The sequence below is a fragment of the Microcaecilia unicolor genome, chromosome 1 (assembly GCF_901765095.1).
Source record: "Microcaecilia unicolor chromosome 1, aMicUni1.1, whole genome shotgun sequence".
NCBI lineage: Eukaryota > Metazoa > Chordata > Amphibia > Gymnophiona > Siphonopidae > Microcaecilia > Microcaecilia unicolor.
The window spans coordinates 277,546,159-277,565,572 of NC_044031.1; the positions used below are offsets into that span (position 1 = coordinate 277,546,159).

Below are 19,414 nucleotides of genomic sequence, written 5' to 3' on the forward strand. Positions count from 1 at the left end.
ATTGGCTCCCTGTTGCCCAGCATGTAGTCTTCGATCGTCCTCTGATAATCATCTCCATGTACTATCAACATCAGCTCTTCATTTCTCACTTTTTTGAGATACTGCCTTTAGCTATTTTGGTCCCAAATCATGGATCTCTTTGCCTTCTTCTTTGAGTATACCTATGCCACTACAATCATTTGTCTCTTCTGAAGACCCATTTATTTTTTGGAAGTATTTAATTGCGTGTGAAGGCTGATATAGGTTTTGTGGTATATCAAATGAATGAAATAAAATAATTTTGATACAAGATAAGCCACATGCAGATATTATGCTCGAGGTGGAAAGTGGCTTCTAGCTATGGGACATATAAAATGTCTATGTTATGCCAAGGGCAAATAAGAATGCAGGAGCAATTTTTATTTTCCTGTCTTTCTCCAAAGAGGGCACAAGTGATGGAATTTTAGATGTTAGTTTGGACAGTCAAGCGCCACTTTGGCCCATTTGCTTTGGAAGTGCCAAGTGATTCACAGTTTTGGATGCAAATCGTTAGTTATTCTACACAACTGCTGGATATGGACCTCACGATTGGTCCCCAGCCAAGAGTTTATTCAAACTTCATTGAAGGTAATTTTGGTGGTGAGAAAATATTTCAGCAGAGGAGTTCAAAACCACTACCCTTTGCTCAGTGGAGGAAGCTAGTCCTAACTAATGATCACGGAAGGATTACAGGTGCAAAGAGCCAAACTGAGCAAATGGAGATGTTTTCTAGAAGGTGTGGGGTGCCAGTTTGGAGCTCAACACCTAAAACGTGGCTCCTTGCTAAATTGAGGTGGTTCTATGCTCGACTATAAATTACTAGATAACTTGAGACCAGATGCTTCTTGTGGAGAATACATGTTAGATATTCATGTTTGAAATTTGAGGCCATAGAGGGTGGTGTAAGGAACCCCACAGCCCTCTAGGGTTAGCTTTAGTTGGGTAAATACAAAAGTGTTCTCAGTTTTACAGAAAGTGGCATCAGATTTTATGCTGCATCCTCTGCATGATCAGTAAATAGTGATACAATCGAACCCCGTTGATAACGTGATTGGGATCTATAAAATATCATTGTGTTAAATGTGGTATTATAGCGGGTTCAATAGAACATAAACACAATTGAACCAAAACAAGCCAAGACGGCATTAACACAACTTGTGTACATTATTTATTTTATTTATTTTTTATTAGGATTTATTTACTGCCTTTTTGAAGGAATTCACTCAAGACAGTGTACAGTAAGACTATATCAAACATGAGCAATAGACAATTACAGCAGTAAAAATATTCAAAAATACAAAGTATGACATGGTATATTTACAATGTCAACACAATACATAATAGAACATTATAATTGATAGTGAAGGGTAAAGCAAAGATGTAACATAGAAGGGTGAGAAAGTAGCAAGAGTTGGAAAGTAAGGTGATTGATTTAAAGAAAGTGGCTAAACTACTGTGTATACAATAATGGAATGTACAATATTCAGGGGTGCACAAACTCGCCCCCTCCTGACAGAGACAGATGGGACACTTTAACCCAATGACAGAGGACAGCCTCAACAAAATCCTAAGAGACCTTCGACCAACTACCTGCTCCCTCGATCCCTGTCCATCAAAGATAGTGCAGCAGGCAAGTATGGGCCTCATAGAAGGCGCCACAAAAATTGTGAACACCTCTCTTTCTAATGGGCAGCTACCAACAGCATTAAAAAGGGCAGTGGTCTGCCCTCTGCTGAAGAAAAACAACCTTGACCAGGACAAACTTGAAAATTACAGGCCAGTATCCAACATCCTGTTTCTAGGGAAACTCATAGAACAAACATTCTGTGTTCAACTTAATGACTGGTTAGAAAAGAGGAACTGGCTAGATCCATGTCAATCTGGATTCAGACCTGGTTATGGTACAGAAACGGTCCTTGTATCCCTACTAGATGATCGTCACAGAAACTGAGACACGGGATTCGTTTTGTTAGTACTGCTTGATTGCTTGATTTCTCTGCAGCTTTTGACACCTAGGATCATGATGAAATGCTAGCACGACTGACAGAAACAGGTATCAATGGAACAGTACTTGCTTGGTTGAGATCCTACCTATCAGACAGGCAACCATTCATAATGTTTGGCAGCAACTCATCACCACCATGTACACTGACCTGCAGAGTACCACAAGTATTGATACGGTCACCTATTCTGTTCAAACCACTAGCTGAGCTGATTCGGTCAATGGACACTCAGTTCTACATCTATGCGGATGATGTGCAGCTACTCATACCCATTGAACCTGACTTACCTACAGCCTTGAATAAACTGATTACCTGTCTAACATCAATTCAAGAATATGCTAAACACAATAAACTTTGCCTGAACCCAAGTAAAACCGAGCTTCTCTGGGTCCCTAACACAAGTGGATACATACCTGACATCAAAATCCATTTTGGGAAGTATGATCTCCCCCTCAAATCACAAGTCAAAAACCTTAGAATACAGTTAGATTCAACACTTACACTGATTCCCCAAATCCAAGCAACCTTCAAGAGCTGCTTCTACTATTTGCGACAGCTATGTTGCCTCTCTCCTTACATCGAGAAGGTAAATCTTATCCCAGTTGAACATGCCAAGACTGGATTACTGCAGTGCACTATACAATGGTCTGACTACAAAGGGCCTGCACCAGCTCCAGTTGATTCAGAATGCAGCAGTAAGACTCATAGAAGGTTGCAAGCGACGTGACCATATCACACCATTTTTGCAAAAACTTCATTGGCTACCAGTACAATACAGGGCTAAATTTAAAACTCTGATCTTCAAGGCCCTGAAAAGAAATGGCCCTGAGTACCTGAAAAATAGGATGATCCTCCGCACACTGCCAAGGACACGAAGGTTCTACCAAGGACTTTCACTAACCACACCCTCTCCAAAAGACATTACATGATGTGATACCGGCAAGCTTGCCTTCTCTGGAGTAGCCCCCACACTCTGGAATGCACTGCCTGAAAGGCTACGCTTAACACAAGACTATCTCTACTTCAGGAAGCAGGTGAAAGCTTGGCTCTTCAACCAGGCCTTTACTGGAATAAGTAACTAACTCGTTAGTCTCACTCACACACACACACAAGGAGTACTCAGGCTGCATATACTGCAGCAGGACATGTTTATCCACTCCTACCCTAGCTGAGATATTTAACCATTTCTCTGACCTCATGTGCAACTTCCTTTAAATCAATCACCTTTCTAACTCTTCCTACTTTCTTACCCTTCTATATGTTACATCTTTGCTTTACCCTTCGCTGTCAATTATAATGTTCTATTATGTGTTGTGTTGACATTGTAAATAGTATATCATGCCATACTTTGTATTGTTTTTTAATATCTTTACTGCTGTAATGGGCTATTGCTCGTTTGATCTATTCTTACTGTACACCGCCTTGAGTGAATTCCTTCAAAAAGGTGGTAAATCAAAATAAATAAAATATTGTACTAGCACAGGAACTTTAGTGTGGTCTGTTTTCTTAATGCAAATTGTTGGCTTCTTGTATAATAAAGAACGTTTTGATGCTGCGCATATCCTGGGTTTCTAGCCATCTCAATTCACCCTCCTTCCAGCAGTTTAAGTTCTGTTGGGTAAAAATGTGATGCTCCCTTGAGACAACTTGACTACTGGCATGCCTCTTAAATCTGAGCCATCTGTTAGTGGCTTTGAACATACTTTCTTGGCCATTTAGCTGCTCATATTTTCCACATGAGTTTTCATTATGGGACCAGAAACAAGGATGCCCTGGGTCTGAGCTTGGCTGAACCATTGATACGGTGCTGTCCATTTCCATTACTTCCCACTTTAATTTTTTTTTCCTCTAATCCAACTTCCTCTTTTAAAATACAGGGCAAATCTCGCAGCTTTTCTTTCCTCCATATTCTTAAAGTATTCATTGATTTCATGCTCTTTGGCCAGCTGAGTTTGTTGCTTACCAGACTTCAGTTGATTGGGTGCAGACTTCACTTACAAGATGGGTTCTCCATGGAAGCGGCGTTCAGCCACATAGATGGTTAACTTGAAGTCGTTTGCACAATGATACTAAGAGTGGCCTTCAGCTGCGTAGACAGAGCACACATGAAGCTTTTACACTCTGGTGGGCCCAGGCCCACCCAGGCGTAGCTAAACATTGGCTAGAGTTTCATGTAGACTCAGGTGGGTTGCTAGACGTTGGCTGGAGTGTTTCATGTGGGCACCACCCTGGCTGGCGTAGCTAGACATTGGTTGGAGTGGCTTTCATGCAGGAAAGGGAATGGACCCCACCCTAATGTAGCTAGACATTGCTGACCGAGAAGTTGTATATAAAAAAAAAAAATCATTTATGCAGATTGTGTTATTGTAGGGTGTGTTATCGGGGTTGCTCTGTATTTTTCCCAGTTGGGTGATGACTTCAGATTTTAAAATTCTACATTTTTTTTGCATGTTATATAAAGTAGGGCTGCACATTTAACACATGTTAAAAATTTTAATGCAGGTTAACAAGTCTCTCACCCACTCGCAACCATCCAGCATTGCAAAAATGGGGGCTCACTTGAGCTGCAGGGACCTGCTGCTGGGTTGTCCCTTCTGTGGGAAGAGGCAGCTGTGAGCGGTGTGGGGGAAGCAGAGCTGTGCACCTGTGACCTGGAAGTGACCATGTAGCACTTGGGCAAGGCAGGAGAGGCTCTGGACAGTAACGTTGGGTCTCGAAGAGGTGACCCGTTGGAGTGGAAGGCCCATGTTATCACTCTCCTGCCTACCCCTTTCAGCCCCCTCCCCCCCCCCCCCGACCTTGCCTTTAATATTGAAGGTAGGATGCTTCTCTGTAGCATCCTACCTGGTAACAGGACATTCTATCAGAGGAGGCAGGACGCTGCAGAGACTTCAGGTGGATGAGAGAAGCAGCCTGCCTTTAGTGTTAAAGGTAAGGTTGGAGGGCTGAGGGGGCAGATAGAAGCAGCATGAGAGAACGTAAAAACTGCATGGGCATGGGGTGTACAGGAAGAGGTATACAGAGGTGTTGACAGATAATGGGGGGGTGAGCTTGTGAGGAACAGATGCTGGATATAGAGGATGGAAAAAACAAAAGGGAGATGGCGCCCATGGAATGGAGGGAAGGTAAGAGATGATGCTCATGGAAGGAAGGAAGATGGGAGGACATGGTGTCTGTGGAGAGAAGATGGCAAGAGATGGAAACAATAGATTTGAGAAGGAGGAAAAATAGAAGAAAGTTGAATGTGAAATACGGATATAGGGCAGGAAGTGGAGGAGAAAAAAAAATAGTAAATAGTTGGGAGGCCCTGGAAACAAGAGTTCAGAGCATAGGGAAACAGAACCAGGCAGTGAACAAGGTAATTAGAAAGATAAAATCACCAGACAGCAAAGGTGAGAGTATTTTATTTGTAGTTTAGTAATTGAAATATGTTGAATTTATATCTGCTGTCTATATATTGCACTGCATAGGAGGAAATGCAGTTGTGTGATTAAAAACTTTAATCGATGCACTGCCATAATATAAAGTAACCTACCCTCACTGATAACCTTTTCCTGCCAAAATTTGTTTTCATTTGGCACATCACATTTGGCAAGTCGTTATGAGAAAACTGGATGCAGTGTTTTGTTGGTCCATAGTCTTTCCAAAGCCCTTATGCTAACAAAAGAACAAGTGTTGCGTAACTTGTACCACAGACAGGCCCTTGTTCACTTTCAAAATAGGGATTTTGCCTCATAAACAATTTATCCATCTGTGTCCTTTTGATGTAGTTGACTAACAAACTGCATAATACATGATATTGCTAGTCTTTTTAGCTCCAAATCTAAGGCTGCCACTTAGTCCTTATCTTTATCTCACACTGTCTAGACAAGAAAGACGGAAGTCCAAAAGACAACCGGCCTGGTTGAAAAGTGAGGTGAAGGAAGCTATTAGGGCTAAAAGAAACGCCTTCAGAAAATGGAAGAAGGAACTTTCTGAAAATAACAAGAAGCAGCATAAGGAGTGTCAAAGCAAATGCAAGGTGCAGATAAAGAAGGCCAAGAGGGATTACGAAAAAAAAGCATTAGAGGCAAAAAAACATAGTAAAAAAAAATTTCGGTATATTAAAAGCAGGAAGCCGGCAAAAGAATCAGTTGAGCCGCTGGATGACCGAGGGGTAAAAGGAGCGATCAAGGAAGACAAAGACGTAGCGGAGAGACTGAATGAATTCTTTGCTTCGGTCTTCACCGAGGAAGATTTGGGTGGGATACCGGTGTCGGAAATGGTATTTCAAGCGGACGAGTCGGAGAAACTTACTGACTTCACGGTAAACCTGGAGGACGTAATGGGGCAGTTTGGCAAACTGAAGAGTAGCAAATCTCCTGGACCGGATGGTATTCATCCTACTGTTAGAACTGAAAAATGAGCTTGCAGAGCTACTGCTAGTGATATGCAACTTATCCTTAAAAATCGAGCGTGGTACCGGAAGATTGGAGGGTGGCCAATGTAACGCCGATTTTTAAAAAAGGCTCCAGGGGAGATCCGGGAAATTATAGACCGGGGAGTCTGACATCAGTGTCTGGGAAAATGGTAGAGGCTATTATTAAAAACAAAATTACAGAGCACATCCGAGGACATGGATTACTGAGACCAAGTCAGCACGGCTTTTGTGTGGGGAAATCTTGCCTGACCAATTTACTTCAATTCTTTGAAGGAGTAAACAAACATGTGGACAAAGGGGAACCAGTTGATATTGTGTATCTGGATTTTCAAAAGGTGTTTGACAAGGTACCTCATGAAAGGCTACAGAGGAAATTGGAGGGTCATGAGATAGGAGGAAATGTCCTATTGTGGATTAAAAACTGGTTGAAGGATAGGAAACAGAGTGGGGTTAAATGGGCAGTATTCACAATGGAGAAGGGTAGTTAGTGGGGTTCCTCAGGGGTCTGTGCTAGGACCACTGCTTTTTAATATATTTATAAATGATTTAGAGATGGGAGTAACTAGTGAGGTAATTAAATTTGCTGATGACACAAAGTTATTCAAAGTTGTTAAATCGCGACAGGATTGTGAAAAATTACAAGAGGACCTTACGAGACTGGGCGGCTAAATGGCAGATGACGTTTAATGTGAGCAAGTGCAAGGTGATGCATGTGGGGAAAAAAGAACCCGAATTATAGCTACGTCATGCAAGGTTCCACGTTAGGAGTTACGGACCAAGAAAAGGATCTGGGTGTCGTCGTCGATAATACACTGAAACCTTCTGCTCAGTGTGCTGCTGCGGCTAGGAAAGCGAATAGAATGTTGGGTATTATTAGGAAAGGTATGGAAAACAGGTGTGAGGATGTTATAATGCCGTTGTATCGCTCCATGGTGCGACCGCACCTTGAGTATTGTGTTCAATTCTGGTCGCCACATCTCAAGAAAGATGTAGTAGAATTGGAAAAGGTACAGCGAAGGGCAACTAAAATGATAGCGGGGATGGGACGACTTCCCTATGAAGAAAGATTAAGGAGGCTAGGGCTATTCAGCTTGGAGAAGAGACGGCTGAGGGGAGACATGATAAAGGTATATAAAATGAGTGGAGTGGAACAGGTGGATGTGAAGCGTCTGTTCACGCTTTCCAAAAATACTAGGACTAGGGGGCATGCGATGAAAATACAGTGTAGTAAATTTAAAACAAATCGGAGAAAATTTTTCTTCACCCAAAGTATAATTAAACTCTGGAATTTGTTGCCGGAGAAAGTGGTGAAGGCGGTTAGCTTAGCAGAGTTTAAAAAGGGGTTGGATGGTTTCCTAAAGGACAAGTCCATAAACCACTACTAAATGGACTTGGGAAAAATCCACAATTCCAGGAATAACATGTATAGAATGTTTGTATGTTTGGGAAGCTTGCCAGGTGTCCTTGGCCTGGATTGGCCGCTGTCGTGGACAGGATGCTGGGCTCGATGGACCCTTGGTCTTTTCCCAGTATGGCATTACTTATGTACTAAACAATGAGAGAGAATCTCATTTTTCTTGGTGTTCCTGTTCTGTATTGTAAACCATTTTGAATGAACTTGGTTTAACAAATGGTAAAATGCTGACCACTGCTGGTTTAATCATCAGATTTTTATAACTGCTGGCTGTCATAGGTTTTTCCATACCCAGATAGTCAGCATTGGACACAAGTGAATACACATACTGAATTATCTGGGTGTTAATAGGCTGGCGGAAGGTTCTGCTGTTATTTAGTGCCAGTACCCAGAAAGCTATCTGGGCAAGTTAGGACAGCTATTAGGTCAGCACAATTTGCCCAGGTAGTTATCCAAGTACCAGCACTGAATATTGGTGATACCTGGATAACTTGTAGCTTTGCCTTAGCTGCCCCGGAACTGCCCTGACACTACCTAGATCAGTGTTTTCAAGATATCCACAAGATGCATGAGATTGATTTGCATACACTGCCTCCACTGTATGCAGATCTTTCATGCATATTCATTGTGGCTATCCTGAAAACCTGACTGGCAAGAGGTACTCTAGGATGGACTTGGGAAACACTGACCTAGATGATGCCAGTTAGTGCTGCTGAAAATCCAGTCTATCTGGGTAAGTGCCACTGAAAATCTGACCTAGTGAGCAGGACCTGGCCATGTAGATGTGCCTCTTCCTACCTGGATAAGTCCTGCTGAATATCAGACGAAACACTTCTGCAAGGTCTTTTCAGTTCATAGCCCATTCGTTTTGCCCAGGTTCTCCAGAGGAGAGAACACATTGAACTAAATGGGCCACCCTCCAGTACAGAGTTCTCCAGTAGTGTGGCCGGTTTTCATTTGTTGACAGAGAAAGCAAAGTTGCTTAGCTGTAGTGGATATTCTTTGTAGACAGCAGGATAAATCAGATGCAAAACCATTTTTGTCTTGAGGGAAATTGACTTCTGACCTACATATTAGGCATTAAAGAGCAAGGGCAAGCATATATGTAGGAACACCACATATCAGATCTTTTAGATGTGTTGAATATATTTAGTGAGAGCCCATCCTATCAAATTACAGATTAGCAACTTTGCTTTTCTAAACACCGCTAGAAGGCACTGCTGCTTCAAGATGGAAAGTACTTAACATAAGAATAGCCATACTGGGTCAGACCAATAGTCAATATAGCCCAGTATCCTGCTTCCAACAGTGGCCAGTCCAGGTCACAAATACCTGTCAGAAACCCAAATAGTAGCACCATTCCATTCTAGATACCGGGGCAAGCAGTTACTTCCTCCATGTCCATCTCAATAACAGACTATTGACTTTTCCTCCATGAACTTGTTAAAACCTTTTTTAAACCCAGATACGCTAACCACATCCTCCAGCAGTGAGTTCCAGAGCTTAACTATTTGAAAAAATATTTATTTTTAAAAAGTATTTACATGTAATTTCATTGTGTCCCCCTGGTCTTTGTACTTTTGAAAGAGTGAAAAAAATCGATTCACTTCTATCTGTTCTACACCACTCAGTTTTATAGACCTCAGTCATATCCCCCTTAGCTGTCTCTTTTCCAAGCTGAAGATCCCTAACCTCTTTAGCCTTTCCTCATATAGGAGTTCATCCCCTTTATTATTTTGGTTGCGCTTCTTTAAACCTTTTCTAATTCTGCTATATCATTTTTGAGGTACAGCAACCAGAATTGAACTGTATTCACATAGCACTCGGGGCCTGACACTTTTCCACTGATCTTTGTGCTGTGCATGACCTCAACTAATTTCCTTTCTTTCACTAGCTGATTTTTCATGTGACAAGTAGGTATTGTACCAGCAGTGCTCAGCTGTCCTCACACAGGGAAGTTGGATCTGCTTATTTAATGCTTACCATCCCAAGGAGCACTTAATGTCTGCTCCTATGAGCATCACTGGGCCATTTGGTTTCAGGATATTGGCCTATGAGCTAAGAACTCATTTTCTATTTCCTTTTATGTTCTACTATGTTCTACAGCGGATCTGCTTTTGGAGGCATACAACAAATATCGTTTCCTGTCCAATGGAAACATCACTATCCCAGGGCAGCAGGATAAGGACATGTTCCAAGAAACTATGGAAGCCATGAAGATCATGGGTATCCCTGACGATGAGCAGATTGGTATGAGTTTAATGATTCACCTGTGCATGCGTCATGAGTTTACACATAATGCAGTTTAAGGGTAAAATATTAGTGAACCAAAGTATTGCATCCGGATAAAGATTCCGGTATGAACTACTTGTTTGTTAAAAACTTGATATACCACCAGATACCAAAAAGGAGCTAAGCGGGTTACATAAAATTCTTTGCAGACTGCATGGACTTGGGTTTGTCAGAATAAAAGGGGTATGCCAAAACTTAAGCTAAACTGTTTTAAAAGCCAAAGGTTTGTAGCACATGAGGGTTGTCCCTATTGCATATTTTTCAAAAATGGGTAAGAAGGTTGGGATGTATTTGACAGTTTCAGATTTGCATTTATAAAATGGTACACTTCATCTTCAATTTTTCACTGACCGTTAACATGCTGATACAGCTGAAATAGATTTTTTGAGCTGTGGGCTATTTAGGAAAAAAAAATATCTGTATAATATAAAGCAACTATAGCTGGTAAGGACTGCCTTTTTTGCCCTAGTGTGTGCCCAGTAAGGTCACTTTAGTAGCATATTGGCATACCATGAGGAAGGGGTAACCAAGCTGGGCAGATTAGAGGCTATATGTGCAAGTTGCTTACATAATGAGATTTGAGACAGGCATTAATATTTCCGAGGCTGTAACATGGATACCATATGACTTAAAACTTTTCTCTACAATAGGTAGTGGTCCTTCATGCTGTACTGAATTAAACATGCTTTCCAAAAAAGATGGTCAAAAAAAATTATACACGTTATTGTGTAAAGCGTGCCGGTGTAAACACTTAGACTATTGCGCTGTGATAGGATATAAGTCTCCAGCCTATATCTGCTAGCCTGGGTCTCTACTCTTCAGATGAATTATCTGGTGAAAAGTCCTGCACCTACTTTAACTTGTTTTTATGTAATTTTAACAAGAGCAAATCGTATCAAAATTGTACATGGTTTTAATACAACCAAATTTCCCAACCAACTCCTCCCCCCCCCCCCCCCCCCCCCAATCAGTGCTCCATAATCCCATTTCCTCTTCCTTTTTTCTCACATTTTTGCTTGGACTTGTGCTTTGATTTATCCAACAGTAGCCTGAACAGGCAAGAATATAAACAGGGCTTTCAGAATTCAGGACCACCCACTAGTAGGTATCTGGAGGCATTTCTCTAAGCTCCAGCAAATGACACATGTATTGTGCTTTGACTTGCAAAGGCCCTTTAAGAACCTTGCTTAACAAGAAGGTACAATGAGCCACACACTGGCTCGGCCTTGTGACTATCCTGTTCAACAAGGTAGAAGAGCTTTCTAGGAAAGCTTTCAGGCAACTTGGGTTTTCCCTATGCAGATCGGTTGCTTCTATCAAGATAAAACTGCACCTTTAGCCACTTGTCCGACTAGATTTTCCATGAGTATTCTTGAGCATTTTCAGTCCTTTCTATGGCTTTATCTTTAGCAGTTAAGGCTATTTCCCTGTACGGAGTGGAGTGGAGGAGTGGCCTAGTGGTTAGGGTGGTGGACTTTGGTCCTGGGGAACTGAGGAACTGAGTTCAATTCCTATTTCAGGCACAGGCAGCTCCTTGTGACTCTGGGCAAGTCACTTAACCCTCCATTGCCCCATGTAAGCCGCATTGAGCCTGCCATGAGTGGGAAAGCGCAGGGTACAAATGTAACAAAAATATATATATATATTGATGGAATCTTTCACTAGGTTTTGAACCATGTGACCAGTTTCACTCAACCATCTGCTGCTGAGTATCCAATGACCCTGGCTTACTTCATGGGCTCAAGGGTGTAGCCAGACAGCCAGTTTTGTTTGGGCCTGAGCCCAAAATGGATGGGCATGGAATTCAGCCCCTCCTGGCCCCCTTCCGCTCTGCTGTCTGCATTTTGCCCCTCCCCATACCCTCAAACACAAAATATTGAATACCTGAGCTGGTGGGTATCCCCAAACTGCACAGCTGAAGATTTCCTCCTCGGGCAGCCAGTGCTGTTCCAAACAGCAGCTGTCAGCAGTTGACTTGAGCTGACGCCGCTGCCAGTAGTCCGTACATGCTCAGTTCTTCCACATGGGTGAAAACTGAGCATGTGCAGAGGGGCCGGTGTGTGGTGCCAGCTGCCGTTTGGAAGGACATTGGCTGCCTGAGGAGGAGGAATTCTTTAGCTGGTGAGGTTTGGGGATTTCCATCACCCACAGCAAGACTGCCACAATTTTGAGTGGGCCACAGCCCACCTCTAGCTACGCCACTGCATGGGCTTAACCCTGCCCCTGTATTTAGGATTGCTGGATCACCTCCCTACTTCTAATTTCTTATAGGGAAACAGGTTAGGCCAGTTGTAATTGTGTAGGACTGAAAAACTGACATGCTCAATTTGCATATCCTCAAGTAGGACTGAAAAACTGACATGCTCAATTTGCATATCCTCAAAACCCCACTACTACTATGTTTACTACAACTTTTAACACTCTCCTTCAAGACTTTGTAATTCTATTTACTATGTAAGCCGCATTGAACCTGCTATGTGTGGGAAAGCGCGGGGTACAAATGTAATTAATATTAATGATAATATATTTATAAAAAAAAAGGACAGAAGCTATAGCAGGTATGGGAAATGGTCAGACAGGAGTTCAAGATTCAAGGTTAAGCCAAGCCAATGAAACTACAATACTAATTGTAATTTTTTTCTAGCTTTTTGTTTTATAGATTGCAAACAGCATAAATAACCATTGTCGCATGATATATCAAGATGAAATAAATACCTCCTTGATCCCACTTTCATGGGTTGCCTGTGGTTTCCTCAGTTCAAGTTAAGGTTTTATCTCTAGTATTACGCTTTTAAAAGGGAGAAGCCCATAATACTTGCAAAACTGGTTAGTGTTGTTGACCTACCAGTAATCTACTTCTCTCAGCATAACTTAATGTACTCCACTTTTGAAGAATATGTAGTAGGAACTAGGAAGAAAGCATTTTCCTGTGTGGAATCTATAATGTGGCTGCTTCTCCCCCCCCCCCCCCCCCCCTTCTCCAAAGGAGCTGCTAACAATTAAATCATATCCTGCTGCAGATTTTGTAGAGCATGACTGCAGTATATATTTTAAATCTGCTCTTGGGCTAAAGTTAATGCTTTGTATTTGTGTACTGTTTGATGGTATTCTATTTGTTATAATATTCTATTGCTGCAATTGCCTTGAGTTTGAGATGGGCAGATAGAAATTGTAAGAGAAATTAGTTTTAGGGAGGTCAGGGCGCATTGTCTGTGAAATTAGGCGTATCTATAGTGCAGTGGTGGTGCTGCACAGGTTTATAGGTAACAGGTTTGGCTTTACACCTCGGTTAAAAATTTTTTTCTCTCTGTTCAGCTACATTTAATTTTGTGGCTCCTCGTGAGCTTAATTTCTCAATTTGTGGAACATTATAGATGAGTAATAGATTTCTATTATCTGGTACCTTTTTCAATGCTTTCCCCTGCTTAAATCTAGGCTTGCTGAGAGTCGTTTCTGGTGTTCTCCAGCTGGGCAATATTATCTTCAAGAAAGAACGCAATACAGACCAGGCTTCAATGCCAGATAACACAGGTAATGCATCATCCTAGCACAGGCTTGTCCAGCCCACGGGCAAGAACCCGGCCCATCAACTTCATTTTCCTGGCCCACAGAAGCTCTTTGAAATCCTTTAGTGGACTCGCTGCTTCCCCACCAGGCCTGGTCTAACCACAAGCTTGAGCTGCACAGTGCTGCAAGTTGAGGCAGTTGCTGTTTCAAGTCTCAACTTCTGGCGCAACACAGCTCTACTTCATGGTTAGACCAGTCGTGACAGTAAAGCAGGTATCCCGACAGAGAAACTTACCGAGCTTCTGCAGACTACTCAAAGCAGGGATCCTGTGGAGACAGGGTAAAGGCAGGAAGGGGCATGGGTGAGAGACTATCAGTCTGGCACTGAGAAAAAGGCAAAAGGGGAGACTTCAGAAGTGTTTAAAATTTAGGCCACTGCATTTTTCCTGTGCCCAATAAATTTTTTTTTTTTTTTTTTAATATTTTATAACTTAGTACAGTGGTGTGCTGGTAAATTTTTAACAGGCTCTCTCCCCAGTCCACCTCGGCGGCCCCCCTCCCCCCCCGGTCCACCTCGGTGCCCCCCAAAATTGCAGAGCTGGCCATAGCCGGGGGGAGGGGGCAATGCATTACTCTCTCCAGGAAAAATGTTTAATATGGGATAAAATGCCATAAATAAGTAAATAAATATACACTTTTAACGTTCAGCACTTGATTCTCAAAGTGCACATATTCCAAACACTATAATGAAAATAAAATTATATTTTTCTACCTTTGTTGTCTGGTGACTTTGTTTCTCTGATCATGCTGGTCCAGTATCTGATTCTGCTGCTCTCTATCTGTTCCCTTGACTCCGTTTCCATTTATTTCTTTTCTTTCCTCCTTTCTTCTTCATTTCTGGTCCTCCGCAGACTTGACTGCCCAGTGGATCTAGCTTCTTCCTAATCTAGCTTCTTCCTATTTTCTCCATCCATGTGCAGTTTCTCTCCTCAATTCCTTTTCCCTCATCTAATCTCCTTCCTCTATCTTCCCTCCATGTCCAGCATTTCTTCTCTCTCCCTTCCCTCCATCCATATCCAGAATTTCTCTTGCTCTCCCTCCATCCATGTCCTGAAACTCTCCTCTCTCCCCTGCCCCCCTCTCCCCATCCATGCCTAACAAGTCTCTCCCCTGCCCCCCTCTCCCCATCCATGCCCAGCAAGTCTCTCCCCATCCATGCCCAGCAAGTCTCTCCCCTGCCCCCCTCTCCCCATCCATACCCAGTGATTCTCCTCCCTCCCCTGCCCTTCCCTCCCGCTCCCAAACATGTCCAGCGAACGATGTCCTTCGCCCCCGTCCTCCCCTCCCGCTCCCATCTGTTTTTTTTTAATTACCTCCGTCGAAACCACTATTTAATGCCCTGCTTCATGCAGGCCGTCTCTCCAGGCTTCCCCTGCTTGCTTCGGTGATGTTCGTGCCCTTAGTCCCGCCTGTCCCGCCTTCGCGGAAAAAGGAAATGACGTCAGAAGGCTGGACTAAGGGCACGAACGTCACCGAAGCAAGCAGGGGAAGCCTGGAGAGACGGCCTGCACGCAGCAGGGCTTTAAATAGCGGTTTCGACGGTAATATTTAAAAAGTCAGGTGGGAGGGGAGGGTGGGGGCGAAGGACATCGTTTACCATGTTTCGGAGCGGCAGGGGAGGTAAGCATGGCCTGTGATGGCGCCTTCCTGCCATGCTTACCTCCCCTATGGAGCCGGCTCGCCCCCAACAACAACTGGCTCGCAAGAGCTGTCAAAATTTAACAAGCGGCTCTTGCGAGCCAGACAGAGCCGGCTCCAGCACACCACTGACTTAGTAACAGTTTAAAACATGTTACACACATGACAATTTCTAATTTTAACTTCTGTGTCCATATTATGTAAATAATATGGATACAGAAGTTAGGACTGAGTTCATCAAGTTGACTTTGTAGCTATGCACCAATGAAGCAAACACCTTGATGCTAATCCTTGGGCCTTGATTGACATTAGATTATGTAGAGTAGACCTTTAGTTTTCTGTTGTGACATTTTTGGTACAATATTATGACTCATGTAGCTTCTATCTATAAATATATAAAATATTGGTTTATGCAAGTTTTTATAGCTGAATTACTATACAGGTTTTTTTTTTTTAACTACCTAGGAATACTGATTTCTTGTAAGACAGAACATACTGTACTGGGCCTCTTATTTTTTGTGAGGATTCACTTCTATGAAAGTTAGGTGTATCTTTATAATGCACATAGTAAATAACCTTGGATAGAGAGGAATAGCCCTGAACTGACCTAAATAATCTCTGTTCTCAGTTGCGTTAATGTACAGGAGGTAAGCCTTTTTCAAATGAAAGAAGCTTCTAGAATGAGAGGGCATAAGATGGAGAAAATAGGCTTAGCACGAATCTGAGGAAATACTCTTTTATGGCAAGGGTGGTGGATGTATGGAATGGCCTCCCAGTGGAAGTCGTGGAGACGAAGACTGTCAAGACATGGGACAGACATGGGATCTCTTAGGCAAAGGAGAAGTTAGTGGTTATTGAGGATGGGCAGACTGGATTGGCAAACTTAAGGGCAGTTGGAATTTCCCTGAGTAATGAAGCAATTCCCTGGATAGATTTTCCATGCTGAAAATTATACTATCCTGTATGTACCATGTGCAGGCAAAAAATAAAAAGAAAAAAAAAGCTGGAAGATGGTCAAGAACTGAAGAAAACAGTTTCAATTTGAAACTGCCATGTCAGTCATTACTGGCACCCTATATAAGAGGCTAGGGGAGGCTAAGCTGCCTCAACCACAGCCTTCCCAACCCGCAGACCCCGCTGCCTCTCCTCCCATTCTATCTCCCCTGGATCTACGCTAACAAAGGAAGGAGCGTGAGACTTCTCTGTAGCACTTACTGCTTCATGTCCCAATTCAGGAAGTTTATATCGGAGGAGGTGGGACTGGCACAGCAAGCAGTAGCAGAGTTCAGAACACCAGTCCTCACGCTCCTTAGTGGTTAGTGAGGACCCAGCAGAGGTGCAACGGGAGGGAGGAAAATTGCTGCATGATGGAGGTGGATGGGAGCTGAGGGGAGAGAAACAGGGCAAATTGGGTGGCTGGAGAGAAACTGAATAAGGTGCGAGACAGGCAAGTAAATGAGCTGGAGAGACGGGAAATACTGCATAGGAGGAGGGAGAGAGGCAGCGCTGAATAGGCGAGGGGAAGAGATAGGCAATGCTGGATGGTGCAGTTGTGGGGGGAGGCAGAGACAAGGTGCAGCATGTTGTGGGGATGGGAAGACAGGCAATGCTGGATGTTGGGGAGGGAGAGAGGAGAAAAAAGGAGATGATGGATGGGGGGAGAGTGTGTGATTCTTAGAGCATGAATGCATGTGCACACGTGTTTTGGCCCTCTGAATGTTACAAAATATAAAATGTGGCCCCTGGTAGTAAGGTTGAACAAGCCTGATCTAGGAAAAGAACCTCTTAACAGATGTCCTCAATGTCTGTCCAGGAGCAGCAAGATGTTTGCAGTTTTGAAAACATTGCTATAGCAAAACCTTGCATTATACACCTATACCTTGATAGTCTCCCTCTGAACAGCAGTATTGTAGGCAGGGCAAGTTAAGCAAGGAATTAACAGTTCGCATGCAGTTTATCATGAGTTCAGTCTCAAGTTTTCCTTCTTGCTGTCATCTCCCCACTTCAGTGCCTCCTAGAAACAATGGAATGTAATTTTTTGTTAGCTGTGCTCAACTAGCTTGGATAAACAGCACAAACATTTTGGAGGCAGTACTTTTTGTCTGTCTTGAAGGTTACGAAGCTTTTTGAACAATGAATAAATTTATCTAAATGTTATATAAGAATTCACATTTTGACTCTTTAATTTATACAGCTGCCCAGAAAGTATGCCACCTTTTGGGTATCAATGTAAACGATTTTACTCGTGGAATTCTAATGCCACGTATCAAGGTGGGACGAGACTATGTACAGAAGGCCCAGACCAAAGAACAGGTGATGCATTAATACTGTCTCATTAAGCACTGTGCTGACTAGTCAATATCAGTCAATTGCATAACTAAATCTAAGTAATTTGAAGTACTTGCCTTTCTGAATCTGAGCTTAAGATGTTACAGTTCAGGTGCTGTATGTAGTTCCTTTGCCAAGGGGACAGTCTAAATTGCATCTAAGGCAAAGGTGGATGAAGTCACTTGCCCAGAATAACACGTATCAGTGGGAGGAGGATTTGAATCCTGGCTCCCTTGATGGTCTGTCCTGACCGCTAGGCTGCTTCTCTACTGCCTTGATAGTTCTGCTCTTGAAGGGGGTTGACATTTTACCACAATTTAGCAGGGGTTGACAGAGTGGTCTAGACCCCCTGGTCCTACCTGAAGGGCCCTAGTGGTCACTGCAGGGTGAGGGAGCATGTTCTTTCCTGCCCGCTGCTCTGCTGCTATTCCACTGCCTGCTGGCGTCTCCATGTTTTCAAAATGGCAGCCGAGATTTCCCTCCGTAGTCTCGTGGGTCTCGACAGTCTTGCGAGACTTCCGCAGGGAGTCTCGGCCACCATTTTTAAAGTATGGTGGTGCTGGGCAGGGGGAATAACGCAGCACAATGGTAACGCCTTTAAAGGTAGGATCAAGGAAGCTGTAGTGTGTGGCTGGCATCTGGGCAGAACCCCTCGGCCCAAATGGTCAGTCGGCCCCTGCAATTTAGGTATTGATTAGAGGCATCTGTTGTACATTGGCTTAAATTGAAGCTATACTGGAAAACAATGGCACAAATTCATGCCTGTAAATATAATTTTTGCAAAGGAAATGATTAGATATAGAGTGGTGGCATGAAGTTTTATACTATTATAGACCTTCAGAACTTCTGCCCAGAAATGGGGGTGAAAGGGATGAAAAGCATTTATATGAACTTATCTAATCTTCCAAAAAAAAACTTTGTTTACCCCTGAAAAAATGGTATTGATTCTTAGATGCAAAAAGTGCATGGAGGTATTAATAAAAAGAGAAAAATCAAAAATCAGAAGTTCTGTATAATTTGCATAATTTTTCTACTTTGGAAATAATTTTTTTTACGAGTGGCAACAAATATAAACGTTTTGTGTATTTTTGAGGTAAATTACACAGCTTTTTTGTTGAACATATTTGGTGTTCCATTTGAAAAATGGAAAGTCAAAAGGAGGTATAAGTTATATAGTAAGAATGAGATGTTTTGGCTCTCATTTTATGCATTCATTCAAAATTTGTATTAAACCATTGGTTGCATGTGAACAAAATTTTAGAAGAGTTTTGCCAAACCATTGTCATTGGTCCAGTTTTTCTTGCAATTTGTTTCAAAGGATGACAATCACAACTATTGTACGCTTACCTTAAATAATTCAGGAGACTATTATTCCAGTATGCCAAGTTTAGCCAAGCTGCATAAGGGACTGTCTTCTGAAAATAAATAATTTTCAGTCCTTGATGTAGCTTGGTAGAACATATATTGGAATAGTAGTCTCCTAGATTTAAAATGGTGCACATTTTATTACTGCATAGTTTGTGATTGAAAGTCATCTTTTTTTAAAAAATTTAAAGAAAAACTGGACTGATTTGATATCGTTTGAAACCGATACCTCTGGTCCAATATAGATTTTGAAAAGAGAATTTTTGGGTGGTTATATTTCAAAAATAGTAGCATCTATGATTTGGGGGCATAAATAAGATCTTCAGAGATGAGCGCCTTATGCTGCCCTTCTTCCAATTGATAATACAT

General features: G+C 42.5%; 1 protein-coding gene across 1 annotated transcript in view; it reads left to right on the forward strand.

Moving 5' to 3' along the window:
* MYH9 (myosin heavy chain 9) overlaps window positions 1-19,414 on the forward strand; it is a 390,958-nt gene that overhangs the window by 137,341 nt on the left and 234,203 nt on the right. The window contains 3 exon segments of the mRNA XM_030206870.1: window positions 9,962-10,105; window positions 13,583-13,678; window positions 17,547-17,665. Coding sequence (XP_030062730.1) covers window positions 9,962-10,105; window positions 13,583-13,678; window positions 17,547-17,665 — 359 coding nt within the window.